Below are 16,208 nucleotides of genomic sequence, written 5' to 3' on the forward strand. Positions count from 1 at the left end.
CTTTCTGCATCTAACCTGTCTAAACCCGTCAGAATTTTAAACGTTTCTATGAGGTCCCCTCTCATTCTTCTGAACTCCAGTGAATACAATCCCAATTGATCCAATCTTTCTTGATAGGTCAGTCCCGCCATCCCGGGAATCAGTCTGGTGAACCTTCGCTGCACTCCCTCAATAGCAAGAATGTCCTTCCTCAAGTTAGGAGACCAAAACTGTACACAATACTCCAGGTGTGGCCTCACCAAGGCCCTGTACAACTGTAGCAACACCTCCCTGCCCCTGTATTCAAATCCCCTCGCTATGAAGGCCAACATGCCATTTGCTTTCTTAACCGCCTGCTGTACCTGCATGCCAACCTTCAATGACTGATGTACCATGACACCCAGGTCTCGTTGCACCTTCCCTTTTCCTAATCTGTCACCATTCAGATAATAGTCTGTCTCTCTGTTTTTACCACCAAAGTGGATAACCTCACATTTATCCACATTATACTTCATCTGCCATGCATTTGCCCACTCACCTAACCTATCCAAGTCACTCTGCAGCCTAATAGCATCCTCCTCGCAGCTCACACTGCCACCCAACTTAGTATCATCCGCAAATTTGGAGATACTGCATTTAATCCCCTCGTCTAAATCATTAATGTACAATGTAAACAGCTGGGGCCCCAGCACAGAACCTTGCGGCACTCCACTAGTCACTGCCTGCCATTCTGAAAAGTACCCGTTTACTCCTACTCTTTGCTTCCTGTCTGACAACCAGTTCTCAATCCACGTCAGCACACTACCCCCAATCCCATGTGCTTTAACTTTGCACATTAATCTCTTGTGTGGGACCTTGTCGAAAGCCTTCTGAAAGTCCAAATATACCACATCAACTGGTTCTCCCTTGTCCACTTTACTGGAAACATCCTCAAAAAATTCCAGAAGATTTGTCAAGCATGATTTCCCTTTCACAAATCCATGCTGACTTGGACCTATCATGTCACCATTTTCCAGATGCACTGCTATGACATCCTTAATAATTGATTCCATCACTTTACCCACTACTGAGGTCAGGCTGACCGGTCTATAATTCCCTGTTTTCTCTCTCCCTCCTTTTTTAAAAAGTGGGGTTACATTGGCTACCCTCCACTCCATAGGAACTGATCCAGAGTCAATGGAATGTTGGAAAATGACTGTCAATGCATCCGCTATTTCCAAGGCCACCTCCTTAAGTACTCTAGGATGCAGTCCATCAGGCCCTGGGGATTTATCGGCCTTCAATCCCATCAATGTGACTTGGTCACTATCATGTTGCTGTTTGTGACAGCTTGCTGTGCACAAATTGGCGGGCTACATTTTCAACAGTGACTACACTTCAAAAGTACTTCATTGGCTGTAAAGTGCTTTGGGATGTCCGGAGATTGCGAAAGGCGCTATAGAAATGCAAGTCTGTCTTTTTAATAATGGCAGCACTTGCTTTAGGTGAGATCCACAGATGGCACCCTTTACAAATCTGTTTCAAGAGGTGGAACAATACAGTGGCGATTGTCTGGCGCACTCTTGGGACCCAGGCCAGGCACCTTTGAGAACTGCAGAAAGTCAGCAGGTCGCAAGTCTCACTTCTTGTCACTGTGCTTAACAGACGTTATTCAATAGGGAATTCGGGAGAGGTTGCCTTACCCAGAGAGCGGCGAGAATGTGGAACTCGCTACCACAGGGAGTGGTTGAGGCGAATAGCAGCGATGCATTTAAGGGGAAGTGAGATAAACACACGAGGGAGAAAGGAATAGAGGGTTGTGCTGATGGGGTGAGATGAAGAGGGGTGGGAGGAGGCTCGTGTGGAGCATAAACACCGGCACGGACCAGTTGGGCTAAATGGCCTGTTTCTGTGCCGTACAGTCTGTGGTCAGTGGTTAATAATGCAGCCACTTTTCTGGTGTAACACACACGTCACCGTCAATGAAGGATGTGGATTTTAGGAAAACTGACCTGTTTCTGTCAGACCCATGCTCATATTGTTTGTGGATGTTGTGTTAGACTTGGCCATTATTCGACATCAACAGTACTGCAGGCAGGACTCTGGGGAAAAATGGGAAGAAAATATATCACAATTTAAAAAAAAACAGAGTTGCTGGGTCCTCTATTAATATACGTGTAATTTTATCTCTGAAGGTTGCAGTAGCACTTCAGTAACAATGCTGGAGATTAGCCATTAAACCTAGTCCGCCTGCTCAGGTAGATCAACATAGCACCCTCAACCAACGCCCTCAGAGACGTAATAGCTTATTCTTCTCGTTGTTACACAAGGACATAAGAATTAGGAGCAGGATGGGGCCAGATTCGGCCCCTCGAGCCTGCTCCGCAATTCAATAAGATCATGGCTGATCTTCGACCTCAACTCCACTTTCCCGCCCGATCCCCATATCCCTTGATTCCCCAAGAATCCAAAAATCTATCGATCTCAGCATTGAATATACTCAACGACTGCATGCACAGGCCTCTGCGGCAGAGAATTCCAAAAGATTCACAACCCTCTGAATGAAGAAATTCCTCCTCATCTCAGTCTTAAATGGCCGACCCCTTCTCCTGCCAGGGGGAAACAACCTCTCAGCATCTACCCTGTCAATCCCCCTCAGAATCTTGTATGTTTCAATGAGATCACCCTTCATTCTTCTAAACTCCAGAGAATATAGGCTCAATATACTCAATGCCTCCTCACAGAACAGCCCTCTCATCCCAGGAATCAATCCAATGAACCTTCGTTGCACTCACGCTGAGGCACCTCTATTTGTAGGATCTTGCTGTGTGTGAAAGGGTAACCGTGTTTTCTTACATACAACACTGATTGCTAATTCACCTTCTGCAGAGCACTTTGAGACATTTCCAAGGGTTGTGATCAGGCGCTATATAAATGCAAGTCCCTTTTTCTTTCATCTCATCTCATCAGCAGACCCTTCAGAACCACATGCTGGAATTATAACATGTCACAGTTCATCGCCACCATTCCAAACAGGTTGATCCCGAGCACCATTCAAAGCAGAGATTGCATCATGTGGATACACAAAGTACATATTAACTTGGAAAAGGCTTACAAAAGACTTTTTCCATCAAGAATTCACAGTGGAAAGGCTCTTTCCGCTTACCTGCCAGTTATACCTGGGTTCAGATTTCTCCAACATTCTTCCGGTCAACTGCGAAGCTGCACCTTACAATAAGCTCAAACTCATACACTCGTACACCAGCAGAGGGTTAGTAACCGGGGGGGGGGGGGGGGGGGGGGGGGGGGCGGAACAGGTTTAAGATCATTGGCAAAAATCCAGGGCTGAGATGAGGAGACATATTTTTACAATGTGGGTTATTGTGATCGGGAACTCGCTGCCTGAAAGGGTGGTGGAAGCAGATTCAATAGTAACTTTCAAAAGGAAAATGGATAAATGTTTAAAAAGGAAAAAATTGCAGGGAAAGAGCAGGGGAGTGGGACTAATTGGACAGCTCTTTCAAAGGCACGATGGGCCGAATGGCCCCCTTTAGTGCTGTTTGACTCTATGGCCTAGAAATTGGGTATCGTCCCTGAAAGGAAATGGTGCACTAAATCAAGCGCTGCATTTCCTTTCTGGGGCAAGGGCAGGGCGCACGGCCTGGAGGCGGGGCGAAAGGCTCGGGGGGACGGGGGCACAGTTCGGGGGGGTGGGGGACATGGCTCGGGGGGACGGAGCACACGGCTCGAGGGGGGGGGGGGGCGAGCGCACGACTCGGGGGGCAGGGCGCACGACTCGGGGGGCGGGGCGTACGGCTCAGGGGGATGGGGGCACAGTTCGGGGGTTGGGGGACATGGCTTGGGGGGACGGAGCGCACGACTCGGGGGGGGCGGGGCGTACGGCTCGGGGGCGGGGCCTACGGCTCAGGGGTGGGGCGGATGGCTCGGGGGCTGGGCGTACGGCTCGGGGGCGGGGCGTACGGCTCGGGGGCGGGGCGGATGGCTCGGGGGCTGGTCACACGGCTCGGGGGCGGGGCGGATGGCTCAGGGGCGGGGCGCACGGCTCGGGGGAGGGGCGGATGGCTCAGGGGCGGGGCGCACGTCTCGGGGGGGGCGGGGCGCACGGCTCGGGGGCGGGGCGGATGGCTCGGGGCGGGGCATATGGCTCGGGGGTGGGGCGGATGGCTCGGGGGGACGGGGCGCACGGCTCGGGGGTGGGGCGGATGGCTCGGGGGCTGGTCGCCCGGCTCGGGGGCGGGGCGCACGTCTCGGGGGGCGGGGCGCACTGGGCAGTGTACGAGAGGCTCTTCCCTCAATTCAAGGGAAAGGCCCATGCTGCATAATCTGCATATTGGGAACAGCTCCTGCCCGGACCACCGGGGAGCGGGAGTGCCGCAGCCATCAGCCTGGCACACAAGCTGAGCTCCGGGCTGAGCGATCGCGGCACCGTCCTCACACCCAAAGCGGAACCGCAGTGGAAAGGAAAACCGGGGAGATTTTTTTTTCAGCAGCAGCCAGCCACCTGCCCTTGAAATGTTGCCCCGGTAACGACTGCCCCCACCCCCCGGGGTACGCGCCCCCTGAGCCTGGCGTAGTCATCGCCCGGCGCTGCTGCACGGGGCGAAACCCAGTTTAGGTGCTAACGGGGCGAGGTGCACGCCGATGACATCACGATCTCCGGGCACAGGAGATCAGGACGCAACGCCATAGCGTCGCCGCTAAACTCCCGCCGAATTTAGCCAGAGTCGTTAGCAGCGCTGTGCCTGGAAGCAAAGTCATTTGCGCCCCGTTTGCGCCACCCGGGGGTGCAAATGACCCCAATTTCTCCCACTATGATTCTATATTCCAATCTGTACTAAGTTCCACACTCGCCAATCTCATTGGCTTCCTGTTCCCCCCCAACATATTGCTGTTCCCCATTTCCAAATCCCTGTATGCCTTCACTACAATACTTCCCATCTCTACCCCCCAGCACACACGCTCTGACTTATTCGGAACCCCCGCCCCCCTCATATCAGTGGCAGAGCCATTAGCAGCCAAGCTCTTCCTCAATCCATTCTATCTTGCCGCCTCTCTCCCTATGTCAAACGTCAAAACCTGCCATTGATTATCCCTTTGGCCACTTCTCTTCTTTTATCTATTTGCATCCCCTACACCTCTGGGCACCCTGCGGTCAACTGCAATGGCCTTATTCCCACTGAGATCCATTAACTCAGCGCAGAGAACAATCCTGAAGCCTTCCAGGTAAGTGTGACTCAGTCCCGTGCCACACAGTGCTCTGACTCACTGAGCCTTTAAGGGAACCGCAGAAGGCAGGTTTCTATTCATTGACCTGGAAGTTGTCATTCCTACAAGCCCATTACCGAATATACTAACAGTTGTCTCAACACAGTACTGTCAGAATGATGCCAGGGCTTACGGGGTTAAATTAAGAGGACAGATTCCATAAACTTGGCTTGTATTCCCTTTATAGTGGCCGTGTCTTCAGCTGTCTTGGCCCTAAGCTCTGGAACTCCCTCCCAAAACCTCTCCTTCTTCCTTTAAGACACTCCTTAAAACCTATCACTTTAACCAAGCTTTTGGTCACCTGCCTTAATTTTTTCTTTCGTGGCTCGATGTCAAATTTATCTGTTTTATCTTGTAACGCTGCTGTTGAAACACCTGGGGAGGTTTTACTACGTTAAAAGCGCTATATAAATAAAAGGGTCTTTTTATTATTATCGAGGTCTGATCTGATCGAGGTGGCTAAAATGTTAAAAGTATTTGATCGTGTAGATGCAGAGAAACTGTTTCCTCTGGTAGATGAAATCAAGCACAAGGGGGCATAATCTTAAAGTCCGAGCCAGGCCATTCAGGAGGCTAATCAGGAAGCACTTTTTCCCACGTAGGGTAATCTGGAACTCACGCCCACAAATCGGAGCTTTCAAGACTGAGATCGATAGATTTTTGGTGGGGAAGGGTATCGAGGGATATGGAGCAAGGGATGTTAAATGGAGTTGTGGTGCAGATCAGCCAGGAACTAATTGAGTGGTGGAGCAGGCCCGAGGGGCTGAATGCCCTCCTCCTGCTCCTATGTTCCGAGTACCTCGATCGTTCTTCCTAAATCGGTGCTGTTTCATGGTTTAATATTGGGGGGGTGGAGAGAGAGAGAGAGAGAGAGAGAGAGAGAGAGAGAGAGAGAGAGAGAGAGAGAGAGAGAGAGAGAGAGAGAGAGAGAGAGAGAGAGAGAGAGAGAGCCAGGGGGGGGGGGGGGGGGGGGCGGGGGGAGAAGAGAGAGTATTCGGGATGGGCGTAGAGAGAGAGAGAGAGCCTGGGGAGGGGGGGGGAGAAGAGAGAGTATTCGGGGTGGGCGTAGAGAGAGAGAGAGAGCCTGGGGAGGGGGGGGGAGAAGAGAGAGTATTCGGGGTGGGCGTAGAGAGAGAGAGAGAGCCCGGGGGGGGGGGGGGGGGGGGGGAGAAGAGAGAGTATTCGGGGTGGGCGTAGAGAGAGAGAGAGAGAGAGCCTGGGGAGGGGGGGGGGGGAGAAGAGAGAGTATTGGGGGGGAGGGGGGGGAAGAGAGAGAGAGAGCCTGGGGCGGGGGGGGGGGGGGGAGGAGGGAAGAGAGAGACACAGGTGTGGGGGGATCAGAGGGGATAGAGGGAACTCAGGGAAGACGGATCGGTGCATGTGTTACAAGGGACAAGAGACATCGTTGGATGGGATGAAATCCAGAAGTCATGACACTGTCAATATTCACTTCATACCCGATAAACCTGTTAACAATCCGTACACAATGCCCCATCTATGGCGGAGTGGGAGGGCGGAGGGGTGGGGTAAGGGACTTCGGCTGGAACTTGGTGGCTTTTGGGGAGATCTATCCTCTGTGGCAAATGGATCAAATTGCAAATTGGAAAGTCACTCAGAACTTGGGCTGGGCGGTTCCAGTTACACATTCCAGAGGAAGTTCAGTGTGTGGCTTATCCTCCAAGGGAACCAAGCAGCAATAGATCATGTGATAATGGAGAGCCAATCAGAGAAACGGCTGCCACTCAGTTAATACAAATAAACACATGCATAAATATTGGCCAGGACACCTGGGATAATTCCCCTGCTCTTCTTCAAAATAGTGCAGTGGGATCTTTTACGTCGACCTGAGAGGGTAGACGGGGCCTCGGTTTAACGTCTTATCTCCGACAGTGCTGTACTCCCTCCGCACTGCGCTGTAGTATCAGCCTAGATTTATGTGCCCAAGTTCCTGGAGTAGGACTTGAACCCACTGAGCCACAACTGACACTAAAGACATTTCAATAGAACAACAGATTAATATCAGGGTTAGAGCCTTGAGAATTAATGCCATTTGTTTCAGAGAAATAAGAAATTTAGATTGCAGACTGATTGAACTTTCATTTTCTAATAACAAGACACACAGAGAGATTATTCTTTTCATAACAAATATTGCAACAAAGGAAGTTAATGAGGCTGCACCAAAGATATAACATTAAAATGACATTTGGTTAATCAACAGGTTCACGTTCTTTTGCCTTTTAAAAACCTTCTAAACAGAAACCATTCTTTCACTTTCCCCACCCCACCACCCACAAAAAATAAAACCAACAAGTCTCAGAAACACAAGATTTATCCCCAAGAAAGTTACAGAAGACTTGAACGCCTACCTCATCTGCTTACTTTTCAAGGATACTGATGGATTGCTATTAATCTTATCCTAGTAATTAGGGAGTGAGGTTGATGTTAAATGGACAAGGATCATCACTCACAATTTGAAAGAAAAAGTGAAACAACTCTATGTTCCAGGAAGTAAGAGGTTGTTTTAAAAAAAAAGATGAGGCCCTGGCTTAGTAGGTCACATAAATGCCTGATTAAAATAAAGATGAATTGGAACCAGAAATGGCCCGTCAGGTTTTGGCAACTGACCTAGAATTATTACAGAATTCCCCAATCAAGTCACTTTAACCAGCTGTATTTTTTATTTAGTCAGGTTTTATTCATAATAAACTATAAGGACGCAAAGAAAGGCTTGCAATGACATAGCTCCTTTCACAACCACCAGACATCCCAAAGCCCTTTACAACCAATGAAGTACTTAAAAAAAAAAGTGTAGTCACTGTTATAATGTAGCAAACACAGCTGCCAATTTGCGCACAGCAAGCTCCCACAAACAGCAATTTGATAATGACCAGATAATCTGTTTTTTTGGTGATATTGATTGAGGGATGACTATTGTAATGTAGTGCCCACCACAGAAGGTGGTAACTGGATAGACACTAACTAGGGAACTAGGGCGTGTCAGCTGTGGTTCAGTGGGCAATACCCTCACCTCTGAGTCAGAAGGTTGTGGGTTCAAGTCCCACTCCAGAGACTTGAGCACAAAATCTAGGCTGTCACTCCAGTACAGTACTGAGGGAATGCTGCACTGTCGGAGGTGTTGTCCATCGAATGAGACATTAAACCGAGGCCCCGTCTGCTCTCTCAGGTGGACATAAATGATCCCATGGCACTATTTCGAAGAAGAGCAGGGGAGTGCTGGCCAATATTTATCCCCTCAAGCAACATCACTCAAAAAAGTGATTATCTGGTCATTACCACATTGCTGTTTGTGGGAGCTTGCTGTGCGTAAATTATCTGCTGTGTTTTCTACATTACAACAGTGACTACCCTCCAAAAGTACTTAATTGGCTGTAAAGTGTTTGAGACATTGTGAAAGTGTTGTATAAATGCAAGTCTTTCTTTTAAGGCTGCTCACCTCTCGCTGACCTTCGGGTTCAGTGGATTTGCTGCTCCACATGCCATTGGGCATGTCCAAGAGAATCAGTTTAACATGGATTCTATTACCACCTCCAGACTCAAAAACTCTGCAGCCCACAGGCTGTCCTGCACTAAGTTCCACTCATCCATCAACCCTGCCCTCATTGCCCTTCACTGGCTCTGTGCTCCAGTGCTTCTTCTAAAATCCTCCTCTTGAAAACCATCCGTGTATCACCCCACCTTATCTCCTCCAGCTGTATATCCCCCCTGCCTTCACTTTCTGTGCCTCTGATTCCAGCCTCTTGTGTATGTCCATGGGTGGCCCAACCTTCGGCTGCCTGGGTCCTACTCTCTGGACCTGCCAACCTAAACCCTTTAGGCACTTTACAACCTCCCAGACTCAATATCGAGTTCAACAATTCCAGACCATGACCAATGCCCCCATTTTTTTGGACAGCAGGTGCTGGTAATGACTCTGCTGTAGCCATTTACACCTCTCGACCCATCTTTTGGTTCTTTTCTTGTCCCATTACCATCTCCTTTTGCCTTGCACCATCATCCCTTTTGTCCATTTAATTTCTCCTGCCTTCCACCCTGTCACACACCCCTTTGTTATTTCCATCTCCCGCCCTTTCCCTGCCTCTGTATTGCTTAAAACCTGTTACCTCTCTAACCCTTTCCAGTTCTGCCGATAGATCTTTGACCTGAAACGTTACCTCTGTTTCTTTGTCCACACAGAGGGTGCTGAGTATTTCCAGCATTTTCTACTTATATTTCCTAAACCACATCTTCCTCTCCTCCTCTGCCTTCTTTTGCAAGCTTTTCAGCCAAGCTTTTTGGCAACCCCTTCAAACTTCGCCTTTCCTTCCCGACGTCTGTTTTCCATACGCCTATCCGTGAAGCACTGTGGAATGTTTGAATGCTAAACATCCTATATAAATGCCAGATGTTGTTGTCTATGCCATTACACAATATCCACACACATCTGCTTTGTCCTGGCCAATGTTTATCCCTCAATCAACATAACAAAAACAAATTATCTGGCCATTATCACATTGTTGTTTGTGGGAGCTTGCTGTGTGCAAATTGGCTGCCACATTTCCTACGTTACAACAGTGACTACACTCCAAAAAATGACTTCATTGGCTGTAAAGAGCTTTGAGACATCCGGTGGTCGTGAAAGGCACTATATAAATACAAGTCTTTCTTTCTCTTTTTCCATAGGCATTACTAGAAAGTGATAAGGAGCAACTTCAATTAACTTTTCCCTCGGTATCGAAGATGTTGAACACTATTGTAGGATCTTTCCAGTTGTTCCTCTGAACTCAGTTAATTCAGCAGAAACCAGGCATCAAACCTCATTACACGTCATCATCATAGGCAATCCCTCGAATCGAGGATGACTGGCTTCCACGTCAAAAAGTTCCCAGGTGTTTCAATGATGGACCTAAAATTCCAGGTCTGAACTAAATCTTGAAGGGTGGAAGATGCCTGTGCGTGGATTCTTTTAACGTGTGGTGACCGTTGCACACCAGCCACCACATGGGCTTGACAGAGCTATGTCTTGGTCCAGTAGCAAGGATTAACCAAGACGACTGGAGACCTGCTCTGCTGCATGGACCTACTGCGCACACATATCGCAGTGTGGGCTGGCCCGTGCTGCCCCTGGGTCCTCGCCTCTTCTGGGCCCTGAACTCACGCCTCTCCTGGGCCCCGATCACGTCCCGCTATAATCTCTCGCTGCTTCTTCGCCATGACCTCGCAGCTCCTGCAGTACCTGCCCACGTTCCAATTACCGGCCTGGACCTTGATGACGTCACTCTTCACTGCCGTTGCTCTCCTGCTCCAGCATCTGCTGCTCCCTGGAGTGGTATGCTGCCACACTGCCCCTTCCGCTTCCTGGTCCGTTCCGATGGTGCTCACAGGCCAGGGCCCGCTCAGCCTGCTGGGCCAGGCCGCCACGCTGTTCCTTCTGCTCCCTGGCCTGCTCCGATGGCATAAGCCATGAGGGGGGGTTCAATAGTGACTACACTTCAAAAAGTAATTCTGATGAAAGTTCATCGACCTGAAATGTTAACTGTGTTTCTCTCTCCACAAACCCGCTGAGTATTTACTGCATTTTATTTCAAAAAGTACTTAATTGGCTGTAAAGTGCTTTGGGACATCCTGAGGTCGTGAAAAGTGCTATATAAATTCTTTCTTTTTTTTGCTAAATTGACATTTTCAATAGAGTGAGGCAAGTTTCACTTGGTTGCAGGCACTGAGTGTGCAGGTTGCTGCCACCTGGAGGACAGGTGAGGCTCTGGCGGGGAAAGACTACAACACCCATGATGCTGTTCGCCAGCCGCGCAGGCGCAATGATCGATTCCCCCCCCCAGGCTGCGCGACGAGGCGCCGATTCCCAGAGCGGCCGGCGGGCGGGAGGTGCACGGCTCAGGCCCAGGCCTCGGCCCCGGCGGCCCGCGACACTCCGCTTCAGCTCTTAGTTAGAGAGGGAGGGAGAGAGAGAGACAACACGGAGCTGCTGCCGAACGCGAGCTTCCAAGCGATGGACTCGCAGCTGACCATCCAGCGTGCAGGCCGCGGCGTTACCGGCAGGTGGGGGATGGGACACAGCACTGGAGCACAGAGAGAGGAGTGGGGGAAGAGGAGAGGCGAGGGGGGTTGCGGGGAAACTACCTGAGGAGCGTAAGGGAAAGGTGAGGGAGGGGAAGCACCTGGGGTCGGGACTAAAATATGGGATTTTGGGGGGGGGGGTAAAATTTGGGGTGGGGTGGAATCTGGGGTGTGTGGGGTAGTATCTGGGATGTGTGGGGTAGTATCTGGGGTGTGTGGGGTAGTATCTGGGGTGTGTGGGGTAGTATCTGGGGTGTGTGGGGTAGTATCTGGGTTGAGGGTGGGGTAGTATCTGGGGTGTGTGGGGTAGTATCTGGGTTGAGGGTGGGGTAGTATCTGGGGTGTGTGGGGTAGTATCTGGGGTGTGTGGGGTAGTATCTGGGTTGAGGGTGGGGTAGTATCTGGGTTGAGGGTGGGTCTTGGTGGTATGTGGGGGAGGGGGGGAAGTGGGGCAAGATCTGGGACAGTGGGGAGCACTTGGATCAGGACCTCACTCTGCATGGGACTGGATCTAAAGTTGAACTTGGGCTTGGGGAGGTGGATTGGTAGATGTCGTGAGACCTGGACATAGTTGATGAGGAGGGGGCAAGGGGGGAAAAGTCTCTGTGTCTCGAATAGGGCCATGTTTTTTTTTTGGTGTCCACCTAAGCAGTCAGTTCGCGCCTTGGTTTAACGTCTCATGTGAAACACAGCACCTCCGACAGTTCAGCACTCCCTCGGTGCTGCACTGAATTGATAGAATAGATTTTGTGCTTAAATCTCCGGATTAGGACTTCAACTCATGACCTTCTGACTCAGGTCGAAGGTGGAGTTCAGGTCGAAGATCAGCCATGATCTTGTTGAATGGCAGAGCTGTGTCAAAGGTCTAATTCTCCTGCTCCTAACTCTGATGTTCTTATGATCCAAGCTGATCAGGAATAAGGGAGAGAACTTGTTGGCCAGAGTTAAAAATACATGCCTGCTCACTCCTTTTGTTTGCTTGTAATTATATTTACTGGGTACTTTACTGTCTTCTTATTTATTGGAGGGGGGGGCGAGGGAATTTAGGAGCAGTGCTGTAGTTGTCAGCTGTGGCTCAGTGGGACCCTCTGAGTCAGAAGGTTGTGGGTTCAAGTCCCACTCCAAGGACTTGAGCACATGAATCTAGGCTGACACTCCCAGTGCAGTACTGAGGGAGCACTGCACTGTCGGAGGTGCCGTCTTTCGATTGAGACTTTAAACCGAGGCCCCGTCTGCCCACTCAGGTGGACGTAAAAGATCCTATGGCATCATTTCAAAGAAGAGCAGGGGAGTTATTCCCGTTGTTCTGGCCAATATTTATTCCTCAGTCGACAGCATAAAAACAGATTATCTGGTCATTATCACATTGCCGTTTGTGGGAGCTTGCTGTGCATAAGTTGGCTGCCGTGTTTCCCACATTACAACAGTGACTACACTGCAAAAGTACTTCATTGGCTGTAAAGTGCCTTGAGATGTCCAGTGGTCATAAGGCTCTGTGCCTCAATGCGAGGAGTATTCGGAATAAGGTGGATGAATTAACTGCGCAGATAGCTGTTAATGGATACAATGTAACTGGCATCACAGAGACATGGCTTCAGGGTAACCAAGGCTGGGAACTCAACATCTAGGGGTATTCAGCATTTAGGAAGGATAGACAGAGAGGAAAAGGAGGCGGGGTGGTGTTGCTGGTTAAAGAGGAAATTGCAATAGTAAGGAAGGACATTGGCTTGGATGAAGTGGAATCTGTATGGGTGGAGCTACGGAATACCAAAGGTTAGAAAACGCTGGTGGGAGTTGTGTACAGGCCACCAAACAGCAGTAGTGAGGTTGGGGACAGCATCAAACAAGAAATAAGGGATGTGTGCAGTAAAGGTACAGCTGTTATCATAGGCGACTTTAATTTACATATAGATTGGGCTAACCAAACTGGTAGCAATGCGGTAGAGGAGGATTTCCTGCAGTGTATTAGGGATGGTTTTCTTGACCAATATGTCGAGGAACCAACTAGAGAGCTGGCCATCCTAGACTGGGTGATGTGTAATGAGAAGGGACTAATTAGCAATCTTGTTGTGCGAGGCCCCTTGGCGAAGAGTGACCATTATATGGTAGAATTCTTTATTAAGATTGAGAGTGACACAGTTAATTCAGAAACTAGGATCCTAAACTTAAGGAAAGCTAACTTCGACGGTATGAGACGTGAATTGGCTAGAATAGACTGGCAAACGATACTTAAAGGGTTGATGGTGGATAGGCAATGGCAAACATTTATAGATCACATGGATGAACTTCAACAGTTGTACATCCCTGTCTGGAGTAAAAATAAAACCGGGAAGGTGGCTCAACCGTGGCTAACAAGGGAAATTAAGGATAGTGTTTGATCCAAGGAAGAGGCATATAAATTGGCCAGAAAAAGCAGCAAACCTGAGGACTGGGAGAAATTTAGAATTCAGCAGAGGAGGACAAAGGGTTTAATTAGGAGGGGGAAAATGTTGATACGGATTCTTTTTCCCTCAATCTGTTTCAGCGAATACACTGACGCGAACACCTTGCATTTTCTGTAAAGGATCTTTATTGAAGATTCTCCGGCCGGGACTTGTCAAGACAAAGGAACACTCTCAATCAGAGCCTGTTTACCTTCCCCTGGACAAGTCCCTTTTCAGCGCGAAAAGCACAGTAGATATACATTTTCAAAACAGTACACATTTGATTAGCACTTGGTCTAGCCAATCCCTTTCTGCCTCCCCCCCCCCCCCCCCCCCCCCCGAGTACGTCCAATGGCAGGCAAGAAAGTCTCCCAATTAGGGCTGGTGTCAGGTAGGTTAGTTATAGCTTTGCTACACTATCTTCCCTTATCAGTAAAGAACCCAATTAGTTTCTCTTCTTCCTTATCAGTGGAAGCTATTACTTTTCTCTTCCTATCTAGAATTGCTTTCTTTCTTTGTGCTGCCTTGGGCTTTCTCATGACCCGTGTCTAACCTCAACTTCAACTCTTGGTAACCCCTTTTTTTCCTGTTGATTCTGCAGTTGTCTGTATCTTGACCATTTCTTTAGCTATTTTCCCATGATTCCCTATCTCCATCCTTTTGCCACCTTCTCTCATCATCTACCACTTTCGCAACCCTTTTACACATTCTCAAAAATAGAGTACGAGAGGAAGCTTGCCGGGAACATAAAAACTGACTGCAAAAGCTTCTATAGATATGTGAGGAGGAAAAGATTAGTGAAGACAAACGTAGGTCCCTTGCAGTCGGACTCGGGTGAATTAATAATGGGGAACAAAGAAATGGCAGACCAATTGAACAAATACTTTGGTTCTGTCTTCACAAAGGAAGACACAAATGACCTTCCGGATGGACTTGGGGACCGAGGGTCGAGTGAGAAAGAGGAACTGAAGGATATCTTTATTAGGCAGGAAATTGTGTTGGAGAAATTGATGGGGTTGAAGGCCGATAAATCCCCGGGGCCTGATTGTCTGCATCCCAGAGTACTTAAGGAGGTGGCCCTTGAAATAGTGGATGCATTGGTGATCATTTTCCAACAGGCTATTGACTCTGGATCAGTTCCCATGGACTGGAGGGTAGCTAATGTAACACCACTTTTTAAAAAAGGAGGGAGAGAGAAAACGGGTAATTATAGACCGGTTAGCCTGACATCAGTAGTGGGGAAAATGTTGGAATCAATTATTAAGGATGAAATAGCAGCGCATTTGGAAAGCAGTGACAGGATCGGTCCAAGTCAGCATGGATTTATGAAAGGGAAATCATGCTTGACAAATCTTCTGGAATTTTTTGAGGATGTAACTAGCAGAGTGGACAAGGGAGAACCAGTGGATGTGGTTTATTTAGACTTTCAAAAGGCCTTTGACAAGGTCTCACATAAAAGATTGGTGTGCAAGATCAAGGCACATGGTATTGGGGGTAATGTACTGGCGTGGATAGAGAATTGGTTGGCAGGCAGGAAGCAGAGAGTCGGGATAAACGGGTCCTTTTCGGAATGGGAGGCAGTGATTAGTGGAGTGTTGCAGGGCTCAGTGCTGGGACCCCAGCTCTTTATAATATGCATTAATAATTTGGATGAAAGAATTGAGTGTAATATCTCCAAGTTTGCAGATGACACTAAACTGGGTGGCGGTGTGAGCTGTGAAGAGGATGCTAAGAGGTTGCAGGGTGATTTGGACAGGTTAGGTGAGTGGGCAAATGCATGGCAGATGCAGTATAATGTGGATAAATGTGAGGTTATCCACTTTGGTGGCAAAAACACGAAGGCAGAATATTATCTGAATGGTGGCAGATTAGGAAAAGGAGAGGTGCAACGAGATCTGGGTGTCATGGTTCATCAGTCATTGAAAGCTGGCATGCAGGTACAACAGGCGGTGAAGAAGGCAAATGGCATGTTGGCCTTCATAGCTAGGGGATTTGAGTATCGGAGCAGGGAGGTCTTACTGCAGTTGTAGAGGGCCTTGGTGAGGCCTCACCTGGAATATTGTGTCCAGTTTTGGTCTCCTAATCTGAGGAAAGACGTTCTTGCAATTGAGGGAGTGCAGCGAAGGTTCACCAGACTGATTCCAGGGATGGCTGGACTGACATATGAGGAGAGACTGGATCAACTGGGCCTTTGTACACTGGAGTTTAGAAGGCTGAGAGGGGATCTCATAGAAACGAATAAGATTGTGACGGGACTGGACAGGTTAGATGCGGGAAGAATGTTCCCGATGTTGGGGAAGTCCAGAACCAGGGGACATAGTCTTAGGATAAGGGGTAGGCCATTTAGGACTGAGATGAGGAGAAACTTCTTCACTCAGAGAGTTGCTAACCTGTGGAATTCCCTGCTGCAGAGAGTCGTTGATGCCAGTTCATTGGATATATTCAAGAGGGAGTTAGATATGGCTCTTA

General features: G+C 48.9%; 2 protein-coding genes across 3 annotated transcripts in view; one reads left to right on the top strand and one right to left on the bottom strand.

Moving 5' to 3' along the window:
• Window positions 1–7,732, bottom strand: part of LOC139277107 (ranBP-type and C3HC4-type zinc finger-containing protein 1-like) — a 58,355-nt gene extending 50,623 nt beyond the window's left edge. Inside the window, exons 1-3 of one of the 2 annotated variants that reach the window (XM_070895124.1) lie at window positions 7,611–7,732; window positions 2,839–2,949; window positions 1,971–2,060 (exon numbers count right to left, since the gene is read on the bottom strand). In XM_070895124.1, the coding sequence (XP_070751225.1) occupies window positions 1,971–2,028 (58 nt within the window). In that variant the 5' untranslated portion in view covers window positions 2,029–2,060; window positions 2,839–2,949; window positions 7,611–7,732. The remainder of the gene's footprint in view (window positions 1–1,970; window positions 2,061–2,838; window positions 2,950–7,610) is intronic. The other variant, XM_070895125.1, reaches the window with a different exon arrangement.
• A 3,516-nt stretch (window positions 7,733–11,248) lies between these two features.
• maf1a (MAF1 homolog, negative regulator of RNA polymerase III a) overlaps window positions 11,249–16,208 on the top strand; it is a 32,069-nt gene continuing 27,109 nt past the window's right edge. Inside the window, 1 exon segment of the mRNA XM_070894901.1 lies at window positions 11,249–11,298. Coding sequence (XP_070751002.1) covers window positions 11,249–11,298 — 50 coding nt within the window.

Source organism: Pristiophorus japonicus, chromosome 12 (genome assembly GCF_044704955.1).
Source record: "Pristiophorus japonicus isolate sPriJap1 chromosome 12, sPriJap1.hap1, whole genome shotgun sequence".
NCBI classification, from domain to species: domain Eukaryota; kingdom Metazoa; phylum Chordata; class Chondrichthyes; family Pristiophoridae; genus Pristiophorus; species Pristiophorus japonicus.